Source organism: Microcaecilia unicolor, chromosome 8 (genome assembly GCF_901765095.1).
Source record: "Microcaecilia unicolor chromosome 8, aMicUni1.1, whole genome shotgun sequence".
NCBI classification, from domain to species: Eukaryota; Metazoa; Chordata; class Amphibia; order Gymnophiona; family Siphonopidae; genus Microcaecilia; species Microcaecilia unicolor.
Genome location: NC_044038.1, coordinates 56,200,503 through 56,221,099, shown reverse-complemented (window position 1 = coordinate 56,221,099; position 20,597 = coordinate 56,200,503). Strand labels below are relative to the sequence as shown.

General features: G+C 45.2%; 1 protein-coding gene across 1 annotated transcript in view; it reads left to right on the top strand.

Moving 5' to 3' along the window:
* The window catches only part of LOC115476518 (ankyrin repeat and fibronectin type-III domain-containing protein 1-like), a 1,054,756-nt gene that overhangs the window by 989,141 nt on the left and 45,018 nt on the right, over nt 1–20,597 (top strand). Inside the window, exons 18-21 of the mRNA XM_030212932.1 lie at nt 2,444–2,610; nt 13,624–13,774; nt 16,842–17,010; nt 20,153–20,319. Of these exons, the coding sequence (XP_030068792.1) occupies nt 2,444–2,610; nt 13,624–13,774; nt 16,842–17,010; nt 20,153–20,319 (654 nt within the window). The remainder of the gene's footprint in view (nt 1–2,443; nt 2,611–13,623; nt 13,775–16,841; nt 17,011–20,152; nt 20,320–20,597) is intronic.

Sequence of the window (20,597 nt, the reverse complement as noted above, 5' to 3'; positions counted from 1 at the left end):
TGATGTAAAGCAACAAAAAAGGAATGGATAACAGCACTGACCTGTGGTTAGAAAGAGACAAAGATGACCCCTAAGAGTTTTATGGAGTCAATAAAAGGCAGGGAGCAACCGTTAATAGGTGGAGCAGAGAGGAAAGGAGCTCAGGGATTGGGGAAGGCAATTGCATTGCTGAGGAGGGGTCAGAGACTCAGAAGAGGATCTGGATATCATCCACTTAACAATAAGGGGAAATTTTGGATGATCGTGAGAAGAGGGGAGAGAAAGAAATTAAAGAGAACAGGGGCCAGAAGTGAACCCTGGGGAACTTCAGAGGTAACAGGATAAGTGGGCAATAGTGAGTTGCAGTAGGATAGTTGAAACATTCGGTTGGAACCAGGAGAACACAGTGGCTGAAATACCTATGGAATAGAAGCAGTGAAAAAGCAGTGTGTGGTTGATAAGGTCAAATGCAGAAGAGAGATCAAGAGAGAGAAGGATCACAGAGCAATATTGGTCAAGTGCAGAACAAATGATGTTGTGGAGGGCAATCAACAGGGTTTCGGTATTGTGTTCTCGGCGAAAGCCTGCTTGAAGGGGATGAAGAACATTGTTGTCAGTGATATAGGCATCAAGTTGATAAAAGACCATTTTCTCAAGTAATTTTGAGAAGAAGGGCAGATTGGAGATGGGGCAAAATTTAGAGGGAACAGCAGGGTCAAGAGAAGGTTTTATAAGGAGCAGGGTGACTAGCACATGTTTTCAACAGTGGGGAATGAATCTCTGGAGGAGGCTGGCTTGGAGAAGTGGTAGAAGAAAGGGGAGTAAGAGAGAGGAAAGATGCTGGACCAGATGAGCTGGCCAAGGGTCCAAGGAGGAGGAACAAGGATTAATGGAAGCAAAGGCTTTAGAGATCATAAGAGAGGAGAGTGTATTGAAAGTAGTCCAAGAAGCTGTAGGGAGAGCAGTGGTAGGGAGCAGGGATGACTGAGCAATTGGGGCATGGGAGAGGAGAGGAGCAGAAGAAAGTGATTGCAGATAATTAGCAGTTTTGGAGATCCAGAAGTCAGCAATGGAGGTTAAGATGAGAACTGAGAGATCATAGGTGGGGGACAACGTGGATGAGGGGGGAAATGGTTAAGGATGTGGAAGAGAGCTTATGGATGCTTAGCAACTAAAGAGATGCACCAGTGAAAGTATTTGTGCTTCCCTTTATGTACAGCCACACAGAATTCACGAGAATGGATGCGAAACTCAAGAGATAGTACTGGGGATGGTGACCAGTGCCACTTTCGCTCGGCGTGATGAAGGTAGGATTTGAGAAGTCAGAGGTCAGGCGAGAACCAGGGGGAACGAGCACGAGGAACGGAGGAGCGAAAAATCCGTGGAGCCACCTGATCAAGCTGTTGGCCAGGAAGACGTTAAAATCATTAAGACGAGTAGCAAGGTCATCTGGGGGAGGACGTAAGGGAATAGATTGCAAGACAGAAGAGAGAAATTCAAAGGAGGCATCAAATTTATTGTTAGTTTAGAATAAGGTGTTAGCTATCAAAAAGAATGGGCAAAAACTGCACCATCCTATTGTGTAAAGTCTGTATTTCTTTATAGTATTAGACCGAAATTCTAGTACTAGAGAGAAACTGCTCTGTGGAGACTGTTACCCCTAGTCACCATATAGCACTGCCAAAAGGGATTTCACAGTCTTAGAGCTAATCTGTATGTACTGTCTCTGCAGGAGCATTTCTGGTGGTAATGTGAAATGCACAAGGAACAGTGGAGGTGAAAAACACAAAACGATGGTGCTCAAAACATTTTAATGAATATCTTCTAAACGACTCAACATGGGCCATGTTTCAGTTGAATGGCCTGTATCAGGAGTCTGAACTTGTCCTAATCAACACTTGATGTGGCATAGAATGTCCTCAGCAAAAAAACAAACAAAAAAAAAAAAACACACAGCAAAGGTCTGCTAAATTTTGTACCATGAACTTTAAATCACAAGCGTGCAACCTCGTAGAACACCTTTGTAGCTGCAGTAACAACACAAGCTAAAAAGCACCAAATGTGTTTTGCTGCGAAGTGTGGACTTTTGTTCTTCTGCTCCCTTTTGGTAATTTGGAAATAACACTGGGAATTAGACAAGACATCTAACATAACTCAGTTTACAAGCGGTTTTTGACAAATTTCTAGAGGAGATGTCCATAAATAATTATTAGACAGCTAGACTTCAGAATGTTATGGCTAATCCCTGGGAGGGGCGGCAAGAAATGTATCCTATTCTTTGGGATCTGTCAGGTGCTTCCTAGTGACACAGATTGGTCTTGATATACCTTTGGTCCAACCCAACATTTCTTAAGTTCGTATGTGTGACTACAAGTGAATAGAAAGGGGAAGCCAAAGAAAGCTGAGAGGCTTGTTGCCACTATGTCAGCACAGATTCTCACAGAGGCGTGTTCTTTGTCCACAGGAAAAATTGTCTTACCACAAGAGGAGCAGCCAGGCTCTGCCTCCAGGCCTTTACCTGGGTTACCTGAAACTCTGCAGTGCTGTGGACCAGATACGCGTGCTAGTGCCTGAAAGGCTACCCAATATCCTCTGTCATGTTAGGATCCGTGCTAATTCTAATATTTCAAGGTAGGCTGTGGAACAAAGTAGACTACATTACAGAAGTATAAATGAAAGAGTTGTCTCTGTGTTAAAGTGTGCAAAATATCAAGCACTATAACTAATCGGAATTCTGTGTAGGCACAGCTTTGTCCATTTCTCTTCCCTCTCTTGTAGCTCTCTATACCCTCTATTCCTGAACTAGAAAGATAGTGGCAGGTAGCAGAGGCGGACTGAGAGTACTGTGGGCCCCCGGGCACTGAGAGTACTCTGTTCCCCTCTCACCATGCTGCTGCTACCCCCCCCCCCCCCCACCGCCATGCTGCTGCTGCCACCACCAGTGCCCCAACCCTCGCCGTGCTGCCTCCCTCCCACCGTGTTGCCACTGTCTCCCTACCCCGCACCTTGAAGGGCCCTGGTGGTCTAGTGGCTGTGGCTTCTTTGGGGCAGAAAATAAATCCCCTCTTTCCTGTACACCTGCTGCCTCTACTCTGCCCGGCGCAGTGCCGTGTGTACAAAATGGCTGCCGAGACTTCCCATGGTAGTTTTGCCTCTCGCGAGAATACCACGGGAGTCTCGGCAGCCATTTTGTAAACACAGCACTGCAACCAGGAAGAAAAGCAGCAGTGGTCACAAGACCCCCAGGGCTCCATGGGGACTGTAGTGTGCGGCGGCAGGCAACTGGGCAGAGCCTCTGGGCACCCTAGAACCTCTGGGCCCTCGGGCACTACCCAGTTGCCCAAATGGTCAGTCCACCCCTGGCAGGGAGGCAGAGAGAGTGTTGCATTCCATGACCCTGTAGCTGTTTCTCTTCTGTCGGCAGTCCAAGTTTCTGTTTTGGACAGGAAATGCACATTGGTCTGACCCAGTATGGCTAGAAGAATGGCTTCTGTGGGAACTGAGCACAGAATTCTGTCAGTGGTCATATCCAGTTCCTACATATATGGGCCTTATGAGCCTAGTGCTGAAAATTACTGCTATGCTCCCCCCTAAGTCTACCCCAGTTCCCACCCACTTTTTATGCTCCTAAATTTAGGACAAGTGAAATTGTGGGTCCGGTATTCAGCTGGCAGCAGTGAGTGTTTTGTTCACCGCCAACGGAGTTATTCCTGGATATTCAAAGCTGGAATATATTATATTATATATTATTTTATATTATATTTCTTTTGTAACCCTCTTTGAACTTGGTGGTTAAGCGGGCTATAAATGCTGTTATTCAATTCAATTCAAGCACCAGCACTGAACATCCGGTTGTATGCAGTCAGCTAAAACCTATGTGGTTAAGTTTGATATTTAGCTCTTAACTTCATAAGATGAACCTCATAAAAATAGGACTGTGTTTTACGTGGTCCTAATTATGTGGTTACCTTATGCAGTTAAGTGCTGAATTTGACCCCCCCCCCCCCCCCCCGGTACATAGGAGCCAACTTTTCAAAATGATTGGGGGTGCTGAATTTTTTTTTTAACAGGTGGTGCATTCCCCCGCCCCCTCCCTCCCCTCCAAGTTCCAGGCCCCCCTCTCCTCCGAGTGCCAGTCCCAACCCCAGCCTGACCTCTTCTCCCACAACAGTCCTCGGTCGGTCCGTCCTCGCCTTCCTGCATGCCGCCCAGAATTTTAAAACTCATCTTACCTTGGGGTCCCGGCGGCAGCAGTGAAAGGCGAGCAGGCTCGATGCTTCAGCCTTCCCTTCTCTCTCAGCTCTGGTCACACCCTTGTGGAAACAGAAAATGAGAGCAGGACCAGAGCTGAGAGAGAAGGGAAGGCTGAAGAGCCGAGCCTGCTCGCCTTTCAATGCTGCCGCCGGGACCCGAGGTAAGATGAGTTTTAAAATTCTGGGCGGCACACAGGAAGGTGAGGACAGACCGGCGGAGAACTGATGGAGAATAGGGCGGGCACTGGGCAGGTAGGCTGGCTGCGAAGGAAACTTCCAACTTCCGGCGGGTGCAGAGCCGGTCCTAGGGTTTCTGGCGTCCTCCTGCAGCCTATTAGTCAGCGCCCCTACACATCCAGGGGTGGGATCACTATGGCTCCGCCCCTACAGTAGTCACACTCCTTTTACCAGCCATGGCATCATTGAAAATATTACACCAGTATAGAAGAAAAATAACTTTTTTTTTTTGTTTTCATTATAAATAATTTCTGTAAGCTGTTACAGCTCCATTATACTCTAAATGACACAAACCATGAATTATGAGAACAGACAGTCTTGCCAACTCTGAAAAACAATGTGTTAGCAAAATCTCAGAATCTAACAAACAGATCCCTATTCAGACACTTAGCCTTGCAGTCACACATGCAGAACAGAGATAGCCCCTCTTCAAATTCTTCAAAAATTAACCTGAAATCCTAAGAAGTTAGACCCTGCATGCAGCACAATACCAGACAAACAGAAAGAAACACATTGCTATACATTGCAAAATAAGACAACAGATGTAGCAGATGTAAATTCTCAAAGTGGACATATTCCAAACACTAAAATGAAAATAAAATGATTTTTTTCTACCTTTGTTGTCTAGTTTTTCTGATCATGCTGGCCCAGTATCTGATTCTGCTGCTATCTGTCCTCTTAACTCCGTTTCCTGGGCTTCCTTTCTATTTATTTCTTTACTTTCCTCCTGTCTTCTTCATTTCTTGCTCTATATCCATAAGTAAAAGCTGGGTCCTCCGCAGACTTGACTGTCCAGTGGATCCAGCTTCTGCCTATTTTCTCCATCCATGTGCAGTTTTTCTCCTCTCTTCCTTTTCCCTCATCTCATCTCCTTCCTCTCTCTTCCCTCCCCTCCATCCATGTCCAGCATTTCTTCTCTCTCCCCTCTAACCATGTGCATCTCGTTCCTGTCTTCCCTCCCCTCCATCCATGTCCAACAATTCTCTCCCTGCCCTCCCTTCCACCCGCCCATGTCCAGCAACTCTCCTCTCTCCACTGCCCTCCCCTCCATCCATGTCCAGCAACTCTCTGCTCCTTTCCATCCACCTATGTTCAGCAACTCTCCTCTCCCATGCCCTCCATCCACCCATGTCCAGCAACTCCGCTGCCCTCCATCCAGTAATTCTCCTCTCTTCCCTGCTGCCCCCCCTCCATCCATCCATATCAAGCAATTCTTCTTCCTCCCCTGCCCTCCTATCCATGTCCATCAATGCTCCTCTCTCCCCTGCCCCCTCCATCAATCCATATCCAGCAATTCTCCTCTCTCCCCTGCCCTCCTCTCCATGTCCAGCAATTTCTCCACTCTCCCTGGGCCCTGCCCTCCCATGATCCATGTCCATGCTCCTCTCTCCTCACCTCCATCCATCCATGTCAAGCAATTCTCCTTCCTCCCTGCCCCTCCATGTCCAGCAATTTCTTCCTCTCTCCCTGGGCCCTGCCCTCCCATGATCCATGTCCATCGATGCTCCTCTCTCCCCACCTCCATCCATCCATATCAAGCCATTTCCCTCCTCTCTCCCTGGGCCCTGCCCTCCCATGATCCATCGATGCTCCTCTCTCCCCACCTCCATGCTCCATCCATCCATATCAAGCCATTTCCCTCCTCTCTCCAGGGCCCTGCCCTCCCATGATCCATCAATGCTCCTCTCTCCCCACCTCCATGCTCCATCCATCCATATCAAGCCATTTCCCTCCTCTCTCCCTGGGCCCTGCCTTCCCCTCCATCGATCAATGCTAGTTTTCTCTCACCTACCCTACCCTCCCACTCCCATGTTCACCTGCCCGCCCTCTTCTATTTAAATTTACCTCCGTGAAAGCACTGGCCGCTCGCTAGCAGCCTTCCCTTCACTTTGCTCAACAGTGTCCCGCCTTCTTCAGCGTCAGTGAAAGCGCTGGCCGCTAGCAGCCTTCCCTTCGCTTCGCTCGGCAGTGTCCCGCCTTCTTCTGACATCATTTCCGCGAGGGCGGGACATTGTCGAGCGAAGGGAAGGGAAGGCTGCTAGCGGCCAGCACTTTCACTGACGCTGAAGAAGGCGGGACGCTGCGACGGAGATAAATTTAAATAGACGCTCAGCCTCAGCTGCAACGTCGGAGGGGTAAGCAGCGGCGGTGCCCTTCAGAAGTCGGCGCCCCCCGCCCCTGCCAGTGCCTGAGTGGCTGAAAATATTGGGGGTGCTTGTGCACCCACAGCACCCACGGAGTCGGCGCCTATGCCCCGGTACCACCCACAAAATAGCCGATTTTGTGCTTGTCGGTTAGTGCTGTTATTCAGTGGCATTAACAAGTTAAATGCAACTGAATATTAGTAGAAATCCACACACATACAATTTAACTGGTCAGTCTCCTGGCCATTTAAATCACTTTGTATATCTACCCCTATATGTCTAGTTTATATCTGCTGAATAGGTTAGGTCACTGATGCTTAACTTAGTCCCATCACCGTGCTTGTTGAATGTCAATGCTAGTGAAATTAGGAAGCCATGTGGCCCCTTCTCTAAAGTGCACTAAGTTTTACGGTTACTACACGTTTACACCAAAAACTAATATTTGGTAACTGCAAAGCCTGTGCAGTAAATGCAAGAGGGCATGTCCTGCATTTAGCACACAGGGCACACTATTAATGCATGGCCACACTGTTACAACCACCAGGCCATCTGCACTATCAGCCATGTAAGGCAGTGTTTCCCAACTCCAGTCCTGGTGTACCCCTTGCCAGTCAGGTTTTCAGGATATCCACAATTATGCATGAACTTGATTTTCATACACTGCCTCCATTATATGCAAATCTCTTTCATGCATATTCATTGTGGATATCCTGAAAATCTGACTGGCAAGGGGTACTCCAGGACAGGACTTGGGAAACACTGATGTAAGGTATTGGCTGTGCTTTAAAGCACTTTACAACTACCTGCACCACCTGTCCCGAATTCCCCCCTCCAACATCACATCTTCTTCGCTGGAGTTGGATCCTTCCTGACAAATCCAATATCCCCAATCAAGGCCCAAACCCCCCACAACAAGCCCCACAAGAGCCCATCAGCCAACTCCAAACCTCACCTCCTAACACTGATACCTGGACCCCCAAGTGCTGTACTCTTCCCCCTACCCTGACCTTCTCCTTGGACCTACTGGGGGCAGCATTGGTGGTCAAGTGGATCCAGGTAGCAATGTTTCCTCTCTGCCGCTACCTGGGTCGGCGCCTGGATTCCAAATGGCACCAATGACCCCTAGCAGTGGTCTCGTGGTACTACCACTAGAGGGTCATTCTTGAAGGAACAATATAAGTTGTGCCCACTGCATGGTGAACTTAAGTGTACCATTCCAACTAACGTCAGCTATAGACCTGGCATAAGTGCACCTGCCCAAATGTAGGTGTGTCAATGTCAGTGCCATTATAGAATTGATGTTCAGTGCGTTGCATGGAGCTGCCTAACTGAGGCACCAAGTTATAGAGTTGCCCTCTATGTGAAGATTGTGGTCAAGGACAGCTATCCAGACCCTTTTACAAAAGGACCGCATGGTGCTCAACTCAACCACTTCTCCCAAATGTTGGCATTTCCAAACCCTTTTCTAGAAACACGCCATTTTAATCTGGGTTTAGCGTTCTAATCTGGGATTTTCCCACGTTCTAAACCCGGATTTGTGGCGGCATAAAAATCGTCATTTCTCTTCTTTTGCAGGTCGTGCACTAATACTCGGATTAGCACATTGGATTTGAAAAACAATCACACAGGAGCACTTCTGTTGAGGATGCACTATGTGTTCCTACATTAATTCCATGTTAGCGTTAGCGAGTGCTAATGTGAACATACTAGCTGAATAACACTTCCATGCCTATTCTCAAGTTTTAAGGTTTAAATGGTTTACAGTATACACTATAGAAAAAAGAAAGGAACTCTAATCAAACAGTAAAGAAAGAGGATAATATTTCACCAAAGGTCTCACAGGTCTCGGACTCACTGTCCTATATCCTCCAAAGTGAGCCAAGAGGGGCAAGAGAAAATCATTCACAATGTAAAGGCTTTGCTAAATAGGTACATTTTTAACTCTGTTTTAAAGCTTGAGAGCGAAGGCTCCATTCAGAGATCCAGAGGGAGCCCATTCCGTAAAGTGGGCACTACAAGATTAAATATAGATTTGCAAAATGCATTCTGAAAAAATTTGATGGAAGGAGGGAATCCCTAAAAAATTCTGATTAGATGAACAAAGAGTATAAGAGGTAACATAAGGGGTTAAGCATCCCAAGAGAAACAAAGGTAAACTTGTGTGAAGGACTGTGTGTACCAGAAGTAAAATTTTATATTCTAGTCTGTATTACATGGAGGGGCATTTTTGAAAGGGACGTCCAAGTTTTGATTTGGACTTCCTCACAAAACGTCCCGATCCAGGGGCGTGGAAACCCGTATTTTCGAAACAAGATGGAAGTCCATCTTTTGTTTCAAAAATACAGTCAGGGACATCCAAATCCTTAAATTTGGTCGTCCCTATATTTGGTCGTCCCTAGACATGGACGTTTCTGATTTTCGGCGATTTTCGAAACCAAGGACATCCATCTCAGAAACGACCAAATGCAAGCCATTTGGTCGTGGGAGAAGCCAGCATTTGTAGTGCACTGGTTCCCCTGACATGCCAGGACATCAACCGAGCACCCTAGGGGGCACTGCAATGGACTTCATAAATTGCTCCCAGAAACATAGCTTGTGTGATGAGCCGCCCAAAACCCACTACCCACAACTGTACACCACTACCATAGCCCTTACTGGTGAAGGGGGCACCTAGATGTGGGTACAGTGGGTGTGTGGTGGGTTTTCGAAAGCTCGCTATTTCCTCCACAAATGTAACAAGTAGGGAGGGTGATGGGCCTGGGTCCGCCTGCCTGAAGTGCACTGCACCCACTAAAACTGCTCCAGGTACCTGCATACTGCTGTGATGGAGCTGAGTATGACATCTGAGGCTGGCACAAAATATTTTTACAGATGTTTTTTGAGGGTGGGAGGGGGTTAGTGACCACTGGAGGAGTAACGGGAGGTCATCTGGTCATTTCGGGCACCTTTTGTGCCTTAGTCATAAGAAAAACAGGTCCAAGTGAAAACGTCCAAGTGCTCTTCAGGAACGTCCTTCTTTTTTTCGATTATGGTCAAGGACATCCAAGTGTTAGGCATGCCCGCCTTCGTTATGCCTCCGATACTCCCCCTTGAACTTTTCCCTCCCTTCGACGGAGTGCAGTTGGGAACTTCCAAAATCGGCTTTCGATTATACCAATTTGGACGTTTCTGTGCGAAGGACGTCCATCTTCCGATTTGTGTCGAAAGATGGGCGTCCTTCTCTTTTGAAAATGAGCCCAATAGGGTTCCAGTCTTCTGACTGTAGCAATGGGGCTGCATGATCAAATTTTCTTGCACCCACAACTAATTTGATGGCAGTATTTTGCACTATTTGTAGCTGCCTAACCTCTTTAGTGGCCATGCCTATAAACAAAGCATTACAGTAGTCTAAGTATGTCAAGAGAAAAGGGTGCACTAAGGTTACCATCCTAACCTTCCCAGTTTCTGTTCTCCTAAGACACACTCCCTACACCCCCCCCCCCACCTTCCCATCCTCACTATTCCTCTCTTCCTTGGTCCAACTCCGTCAATGTTATTAACCCTCCCCCCAGTCAAACCGAGGGGGGGGGGTCCCGAATTCTGAAAATAATAGCACAAAGATTAAACTGTACCCTAGCACAAACTCAAAGCTCTATTCGGGATTTCAAAGAAATCAGTGATAACACTATTGGAAAAATAATATTGTGTATTTAGAGTACCCTAATGTAAAGAAATTCACAGATGTTATAATTGTGTGTTATTACCCAAATGTGACTGTTATTCGTTTAGGAACCCTTTTACCAAACAGTGATAAAAAGTGGCCTTAACTTGTTGTTACATGGGTCAATCTCGTGTGCTAAGGTCATTTTTACCACTGGGGTAAAATGGTTGATTTTTCTATTTTCTGTATTAATGGGCACATGCTAATTTTCCCATCAGTGCATGGCTATTAGCATACAAGTCCCTACTGGCAATCATTATTTAGACAATAAGGGTTCTCGTGCTAAGCATGTGCTAATCAGTTAGCATGCGGCAATGTAGCTGCATTAACTGTTGAGTGCAGAACACACCCACTCGCTTCCCCCAGACCTGCCCCAGTTCAAAAAAATGAATTTTCTTTTTTTAGTGCATAGCTAGTGTGCGCACATCCACAAATTACCACAGAACACCTCAGCGTGCCCTGCAGTACTCTATTTTTTGCTGCAGTAAGCACGCATTAGTGCTTACTGCAGCTTTGTTAAAAGGTCTCTTAATCCGCCTTTGAGTTCACATTCCCAGAATTTGAACATGTGAACCACAGGGATGCATCCAACAGAAAAGCTGCTGCTCCAGAAATATTTTGGCCTTACCTATAAGTATTTTTCCAATTAGTATTTCTGTTTATGCATAAATTTCCATCTAAATATAACCCAAACAAGATTTTTAATTATGTCAGAAACATGGTGCTTAGCTAACAAATATCATGCCTCATCTGTTTTATAGCTTCCAAAGAAAAGAAAGAACACGCTTATTATTCAATTACAGTTGGGAAAACTGAGCAGCAAGAAGACACATGTTACATAAGATTACCCACGCAGTTGGCAGAAGAACAAAATTTGGGCTCCTGAGCTCTTTAAGTTGTCACAAAGAGTCAGATCATTCTAGGTGACTCAGACTACCTCCACTGATAGGGGGTCACTTTACAAAGGAATTTTTCACGCAAACCTTGTTTTGCATGAATAAATTGCCTCATGGGTTATGTGCATAAAAGTAGGCCTGATGACAAGAAGGTGTTCAGTTTTACGTGATTCACATGTGGCATGTTCAAGGGTGAATTTTGGGCAGAGTGCAGGCATGTCATGAAGAACATGTGTGATTTGTAAACTATGCACCTCCATGCATACTTCACCCATGTACATTTATATCTGCTCCAGGGGTACATTTAAGCCACCACTGTGTGGTTACAGTGAGGCTAATTTATAAAGACACATAGGCATCTATTGGGCTCATTTTCAAACGAGAAGGACGTCCATCTTTCGAAACAAATCGGAAGATGGGCGTCCTTCTCACAGGGTCACCCAAATCGGTATAATCGAAAGCCAATTTTGGATGTCCCCAATTGCTTTCCGTCGCAGGGAAGGCCATAGTTCAAGGGGGCGTATCGGAGGCATAGCGAAGGTGGGACTTGGGGGTGCCTAACACATGGACGTCCTCGACCCATAATGGAAAACAAAAAGGCGTCCCTGACGAGCACTTGGAAGACTTTATCTTGTCCTGTTTTTCTTATGACCAAGGCACAAAAGGTGGCCAAAATGACCAGATGACAATCGGAGAGAATCAAGGATGACCTCCCCTTACTCCCCCAGTGGTCACTAACCCCCTTCCACCCTCAAAAGATATCTTTCAAAATATTTTTTGCCAGCCTCAGATGTCATACTCAGCTCCATCACAGCAGTATGCAGGTACCTGGAGCAGTTTTAGTGGGTGCAGTGCACTTCAGGCAGGCGGACCCAGGCCCATCACCCTCCTTACTTGTTACATTTGTGGAGGAAACAGCAAGCCCTCCAAAACCCACCACAAACCCACTGTACCCACATCTAGGTGCCCCCCTTCATCCATAAAGGCTATGGTAGTGGTGTACAGTTGTGGGTAGTGGGTTTTAGGGGGGGGGGGGTTGGGGGCTCAACAGAAAAGGTAAGGGAGCTATGTTCCTGGGAGCATCTTATGAAGTCTACTGCAGTGCTCCCTAGGTTGGTGTGTCCTGGCATGTGAGGGGGACCAGTGCTCTACAAATGCTGGCTCCTTCCACGTCCAAATGGCTTACAAGCTATTTGGTCGTTTCTGAAATGGGCATCCTTGGTTTCCATTATTGCCGAAAATCAGAAACAATCAAGTCTACGGACGACCATCTCTAAGGACGACCAAAATTTCAAGATTTGGGCGTCCCCGAGCGTATTATCGAAACGAAAGATGGACGTCCATCTTGTTTTGATAATACGAGTTTCCCCACCCCTCCATCGGGATGTTTTGCGAGGGCATCCTCAACAAAACTTGGGCATCCCTTTCGATTATCCCCCTCCTTATAAAATAGCCTCAAAATATTTGAACTTCCAGGCTAGGCAACTTGTCATAAAATTTCCTCATGATCTAAGACAGGGGTGGAGATTCAACTTATATGCTAATACAGATTGTTGTCCACTAAACCCTCAACCTAACTCCTACAAAATATCATTGGCATAGATATGGGTGGGCTGGGTGGCTACAGACCCACCCATTCTTGGCTCAGGCCCATCATGTCTGGTGGTCAATTAGGCCCTCAAAACACTTCATTGGTTCTGCCTTGCTGTCCTCCTGTCTTCCTCTCCTCCACCTTCAGATCCAGCATCTGCCCCTCCTTCTGAACCTCCACCCTCTCCTATGTGTTTCCTCAGGACTGTCACTGACAGCAGCAGCGATTTCTATCCCCTGCCTGTGCTAGCCCCACAGGCTTCCCTCTGCCACATACAGCCAGTGAAGAAACAGGAAGTGATGTCAGTGCCAGCAGAGGGAAATCTACAGGGACAATGGTAGGCAGAGAATAGGAACTTCTGCTGCCATTGGTGATAGTTCTGAGTTAGAGCGGCTGGGGGGACGGGGATTTCAGAGAGAGGTGGAGTTGTTGGGCCGCAGATGGAAGGAGGGCATATGTCAGATCCAGGGAGAGAAATATAGGATAGGGGAAGTTTGGGAAGGGCCCACCCATGTTAATTCTGGGCTCACCCAAAATGGCAGATCTGGCTACCCCACTGGAAAATGTGATAGTCACCCTAACAGTAGAAATAACTACACATATTCCAGAGATCAATTACGTTACAGTAGTTTATTCAGACAATTTACCTATTTGGATCAAGCCCATGGTACTTGAAATGCTATTCTTTGCACTTTCATGATCTCCTAGTTAATATTAGGTTGTCTTAAAAATAAGAGACGAAACTTGTGCTGCTCATATGTGTGTGTGTGTGTTTCATTAAAGAAAACAATAGTTCATGACTGAAATCTTCAACTTTCTTCAGAGAGGAATGGGAATGGCTGCAGAACCTGGCTAGTACGGAGGATCCAATTCTTGCAGAACAGCATTCTGGGAGTTGCCAGAACCTCTTGCTACAGGACCTCAGAGGAGCTGTAAAAGAACTGATGAACCTCGTCAACATACCTCTCCAAGAGGTAAGTAGAAGAAAGAAGTCTATTGGGGGGGGGGGGGTGTTTTACTAAGGTGTGTTAAGCACTTAGGGACAGATTCAGTAAATGGTGCCTAAAATTCGGTGCCTAAGATCTGTGGTAAGCGCCAATTCCATAAAGGTCACTTAGCACTAAGTAACCTTTATAGAATAGCACTTAGTGCAAGTGTACGTCCTTGTGTCCAACTTATGGCAGATGGGCGCGTAAATGCAAATATTCTACAACATTGTGCCTAATTTTGGAGAATACCCATCCCATAGCCACACCCCCTTTGAGTTGTGCACTATAAAATTTAGGTGCACGTTATAGAATAGGGTGTAGGGCAGATGCATGTTTAATGCCTAATTACTGCCAATTAACTCTAATTAATACCAATAATTGATTGCTAATGCCTAATTGACTAATTAGTTTATGCATGCATCTGGGATTCATGCCCAAAAGGAGCCCACTTTGAGCAACCGATATAGAATCTGGAGATTAATGCATGAATTAGCACACGTTAACCGCTACTGCTCATGCACCAACTGTCAGGAGAGCAGTTAGGGGTGGGAACTAGGTGAGGCACAGGCAGAAAATGGATGTGGATAGCAGCATCTTGCAGTTGGCGTTGTAAACATACAGAGGGGCATTTTCGATGTGACGTCTAAGTCCAACTTTGAACGTTTTGCTGAAAACTTCCAGAATTCAAGTGGGGAATATAGCCATTTTCAAAACAGAAAAACACCTGCCTTTTTTTTTTAAGACATCTATTTGCTAGACGTTTTTGTGCATTTATCTTTTCGGTCCATTTTCGAAAAAAAAAAAAAAAAACCAAAAAACATCCAAGTGAAAATTGCACAAAATCAAGGTATTAGGAGGAGCCAGCATTCTTAGTAGACTGGCCACACAGACATCCCAGGAGAGCAATGAGGTACCCTAGGGGCACTGCAGTGGACTTCAAATAAATGCTCCCAGGTACACATCTCACTGCTGCTCCCTTATCTTGTCTGCTGAGTACCCCAAAACCCACTACCCCCAACTGTTTGCCACTATAGTAGCTGTTATGGGTGAACAGGGCACCTATATGTTGGGTATAGTGGGTTTCTGGTGAGTTTTGGAGGGCTAAAACAAACAAAAAAGTGGGCACAAAACCAGGAGTCCCAGAGACTGGATCACAGTAAAGCTAAAACCAAATTTTATTAATTAGTATATTTGGCTCGTATATTTGACTCGACACAACCGTTGTGTTTCGGCCAAAGGGCCTGCATCAGGAGTATCCGTGGGTCTTTGAGTTCTCCACGCTTTGTGGATTCTCTATTGAGTTTTGGAGGGCTCACAGTTTCCATCACAAGTGTAACAGGTAGGGGGGGGTATGGGCCTGGGTCCCCCTATGTGCAGTGCACTGCACCCAACACTAGAGAACTCCAGGGATCTGTGTGCTGCTCTAATGAACCTGAGTATTACATCTGAGGCTGGCAAGCAATGTTTTTAATCACATTTTTTGGGGGTGGGAGGGGGTTAGTGACCTTTGGGGAAGTAAGGGAAGGCCATCCCTGATTCTCTCCAGTGGTTATCTGATCATTTAGGGCACTTTTTTGTGGCTTAAATAAAACAGGTCTAGACCAAAATGTCCAGCTTAGAACCCTGGATGTTTTTGTTTTATTCCATTATGGCAGAAAAACATCCAAGGGACACCCAGATCCTGCCCTTAGCACGCCTCTGACATGCCCACTTGTGATTTGAATGCACTTTTGACGGACTTCATAGAAAAACATTGGTTTTGAAATGCAGATTTATGCCACCGTTTGGAAATTTTTCTCTTTTGAAAATGAGCCCCACAGTGAATAAGGGTCAATTGTGCTGTTAGGGTGGGGTCATTTAGCTCCTCCTCAATAGGAGGCAGCAAGTACTGCGCTAATTGTGAGCAGTGACAGTGCACGGTGATCAGCATTTCAGCACGGTAATTGCAAAGGACATCTTGGGCACATTCCCAACAACTAGTGTGCAAACTTCGCACTTGACACATTCATTTTTGGTGTTAACCACAAAACCTTAACGCACTTTAGTAAAAGGGCCCCTGTAGTTTGAGTGTGTGTACGTGGTATTTATTGGGATTCGGAGGGAGAGACATTCAGAGTTTGGATCGTTGGAAGGAGGGGCAGAGCGATATTCAGAATCTGTCCGGATCTTTCTTAGTTCATTGGAGATGCACTGTATTGGTATCATTTCGGGGGAAGTATTTCTTGGCATCCTTTCTATTTGTGGTCTCATGACAGGAAGAGAGTAGACATGTGCATTTGTTAGTGTGCCTTTAACATTTTAGTGTGTGTAAAATCATTTGAACGCATGCAAAGTTGATCAGCCCGTGTTAAAAACTTATAAGACTTATTTAAAAAAAAACATTTATTACCTCTGAACTTTAATGAGAATTGGAGGAAAAGGCCAAATAAACCAAAAATAAACTGAAAATGTTTGCCCTGTGCACATTCATATAAAAGATGTTTTAGAAGCTTACCCCCTCCCCCTCCAATATTCAGCACTGTTTAACCAGTCAGTATTGACCGCTAACCGCTTAAATATCACTTAACCAGTTAACCACAAATATTCAGCAGGAGATAACCAGTTGTCTTTGCTGAATATTCACAGTTAGCACATAGCAGCTAACCAGGTATATTGCGTGATATAGCTGGTCCTGTTTAACTGCTAAACCCAGCGCTGATTATTGGAACTTCCAATAATCAGCGCTGGGTTTAGCAGTTAAACAGGACCGCATAAATAGCAGTCCTGTCTTTAACCACTAGGAACTTAACCGGTTAGCGCTGAATAACTGGTTAAGTTCTAGCAACCAAAAGTGAAACCAGATATTCAATGCCAGACACCGGAAATGGTCCGACGTTGACTCTCCGGGGTCAGCGTTGACCATGGCACTTAAGGGGGCTGTCTCCCACCGCCTGAATACTGGCCCCCTTACTGACTAGAATTTGGGCTATGATTTAAAGGCTGTTTCAGATTCCTGAATACAAAAAAACTATGTATAATCCATTTAATCAACTTCCATTTTTAAAACTCCCAGGCCAAAGATTTCCGTGTGTACAGCCAGGAGGTCCTTGACTTTGGAGGTCAGGTCTCCTTTCTTCTACTGCTGCCTCCCTCTGATGATGTCTGCACTGCTCCTGGCCAAAACAATCCTTATACACCTTGCTCTGGCTTCCTCATGCTGCCTCTCCAAATCTTTGAATTGGGTAAGAATCTCACTTCAACCGGTTTGGCCCTCTTTGCTGAAATGACACACATGGGGAGGGGGCAATTTTCATACTGTCCTCTTTTATGCAGTGTCTGCAGGTACATTTTATTCTGCAGACTATCTGTAGCATTCAAAGGGAAAGTTTTTGCTATAGAAACAAAACACTTGTGGACATTTGCACCTGCTCTTTGTACAGGGAGATTCTTCTCAGCCTTATCATAATAATTTATTTTTATTTTATACCTTAGTGTGGAGCAAGTGCAAAAACTTACTTTAATAAACAGACCCCATAGTTAGATTTATTTTTAAGGGGATTGATATTAAAAGTGATTTAACTGGCCAGAAACGGCTGTTGGCTAGTTAAATCGCCTGTTGTAGGTTGATCAGTTAGTGACACTGAAAATAACTGTTTAGTGCCAAACTGGCTATTTGGGGGTGTTCGGGGGTGGGGTGGAGTTAGCACTAGGCCAATTAACTGCATAAAAGTCATTCCTATCTTTGGGCTTCTTTTACAAATCCACACTAGCGATTCCCGTGCGTCAAATGAGAGGAAGCACTCTCAGGCCTTATGGACTTCCTGTCATTTGCCGCATGGGAATCTCTAGTGTGGCTTTGTAAAAGACCTTTATGCGGTAACCTATAACTTGCTGAATATTGCACTTAACTGGCTATGTGTTAGCCGGATCCGAATACCCAGAAATTCAATGCCAGTGCCCGAAGATGGCCAGGCATTGAATTTCTGGATGTAACGTAGGCGGTGAGCAGCAAAACATTGATCATCACCAGCTGAAAATTGGGCCCAATGGGGTCATTTACTAACCACACACTGACACAACATGCATTCTTTCATGCAGTGATCTCTTTAATGTTTTTATAACGCTGTATAATGCTTTTGACATTTTTGGAAAATGGGAACATGAGATATAATTGTATAATTAAATAAATAAGGGTCCTTCTCTGTGGCCATTTACCACAGAGAATTCCTTTGGAAATTGCCCTCTTTACTGTGTACAGATATTTCTTTCTTTTTGCCTGTTCTACAAGATCATTCTGTATTAGTAAAAATTATTAGATGGGATATATGTTATTCTGCATGCATCTTTTAGTTTGTTTTGCTAGGAAGGCACCAAAATGAAATATTTATGACCCTTGTATCAAGTGTATGAAAGGGACCATCAGATAAAGGGTAATTCATATGGTTGATGTTATCGTATAAAGCACCTATTCATCTCAAATCAATTAGGGGCCCTTTTACTAAGGCACAGTAGGCCTAACATGGGCCTACTGCAGGACGCACGTGTGAGTTTCCCACTCCACATGTGCTAATCCAGTGCTGCAGAATATCTTTAATTTTCCAGTGCAGGAGGCAGGGACAGAGAGTAGGCGTGCCTGCTCTAATCGGGTAGTGCGGGCACATTACCGCATGCTACCTGATTAGCACAGGAGCCCTTACCGCCTCCTAAATAGGTGGCAGTGATGGCCACACGCTAATGGGGAAATTAGCACGTGGTCATTACAGAAAAATATGGCAAGGCAGCCATTTTACCTGCATGTTAAAAGTGGCCACAGTGCGCAGGAAGCCCACGTGCTGACACCGGCACCAGCCACTTTTTAGCGTGGCTTGGTAAAAGGACCCCTTAATGCATAAGTAAAGGAAATTAAAATGCTTTAAAAAAATAAACTTTCCCCATGGTCATCCCATTGTCATTTCACGACTAAGAAAAAAGTGTGGGGTAGCACTTAGATAAATATGTGAACTGATTGCATAGTAGCACCTTATAAGTAAGACTTCTAGAATTAATGTTTATTTCATCCATATGTTTTTTTTAAATTCCTATATTTATTTGTTGTATGAGGGCTTCTGAAGGAAATGACTAATGAAGAGCAGGCATGTCTTCAGTTAAAAACAGAAAACAACAAATGTAAAAATAGGAAAAGGAAAGAATTTTGTTATATGAAAGCAGATGTATTGTTCCTTGCATGCAAATCTCCCTAGCAAGCTTCAAAAAACTAAGGGCCCTGTTTACCAAGGTGCGCTAACATTTTTAGCGCACGCTAATGCTAGATACACCTATGTATTCCTATGGGTGTCTCTAGCATTAGTGTGTGCTAAAAATGCTAGGTCGCCTATAACATGGCTTAGTAAACAGGGCTCTAAAAATGTAACTGTCAATATATACTGGCATGAGGCCAAAAGTAAAGTCCATAAAGCAGAGAGCTGTATTTATAACATGTAGATTATCATCCAGAAAGATTTATATCTGATAATGAAATGTAGTGAAGGATATTATGGAATTTGAACCAGGTTAAAAATGTGGAGATTGGCAAACTCAGCAGGAATTCAGTCTCTGTTCAGAAAAAAATAAATCATGATGGGAGGAAAAGATTGTGTGGCCGATATTCAGACCAAGGGAGTTAGCCAGGCTGACACCCGTGGTCTGCACTAAACCTGGATTTTCAATGCTGGGCTGTTTCCAGTGACTGGCATTCAATATCCAGTTTATTTTTTTGGCCGGTTTCAACTTAACTGGCCAAGTGAATATTCAGCGCTGGCCGGTTAAGTTTAAACCAGCCAAAGATAGGCCTGTTATTTTGTTGGCCCAATTTGGGTGCCAAACTTAGCTGGTGATGTGGAGAATATTAGCAGATAGCTAGCTATATCATGCAATCTATCCGGTTTTCTGCTAAGCACTGACTGGGAATATTGAGCGGGAGATAACCGGCTATCTCCTGCTGAATATTTGTAAATAGCCAGTTAAGTGCTCCTTAACTGGCCAGGAGCCATTCCTGGCCAGTTAAGTACTGCTGAATATCGGACGGCAAATGTTCTCTACCAGTCACTCCATCCATTAGACTGTAAGCCATTTCCACTCTGGTCTACTGGCTGGTCCCAATCATGGAGGGAGAGTAGGACTCAGGTACTCCATTTGTGTAAATCCCATAACTTCTGTCCATTCTCCTGGCTGTGGTCTAATTGAATTTGAATTAATTGTATAATTTTTTTTGTTGGGGGGGGGGGGGGGGGGGTTGAAAAGTACCTCCTCATTTCCCTGCAGATGAATTCACTGAAAAATGAAAGAGAACTGGGAGTTATTTCCTATGAACTAAACTAAATACTGCCTTTGTTTTGGATCCTGTAGTCCACTTTTTCACATATGACCGAGAGTTCATCAGCCAGTACTGCCAGGTATCTGCTCTTCTGGAACTTGAGTCCCTGCTGTCCCAGCAGAGCCTCAGAGAGGCCTTCTCAGACTCTGAGTTAACAGCAGCAAAGCAGAGGCACCAGCAGATTCAGGACCACATACAGGTAAAAAGATATATGGATGTAGGTAAAATAATCCAGCCATGGTCATACACACCCAGGTGTCTTCTCATCTCTTCTTTAAATATTACAGTGGCATAGCCACTGGTAGGCATAAACTGAGCATACGTGGGGGGTGCTAGCATTGGTGGCTGAAAACATGCCACCAACTTCCCTTCTGTTCAGATGTCTTGGGGGGAGGGGGGCTCCGCAGAGGACATCTGCTGCTGGTGGGGTTTGGGGATCCTTGCCAGCAAAGGTATTAATTTTTAACATAGGAGGGG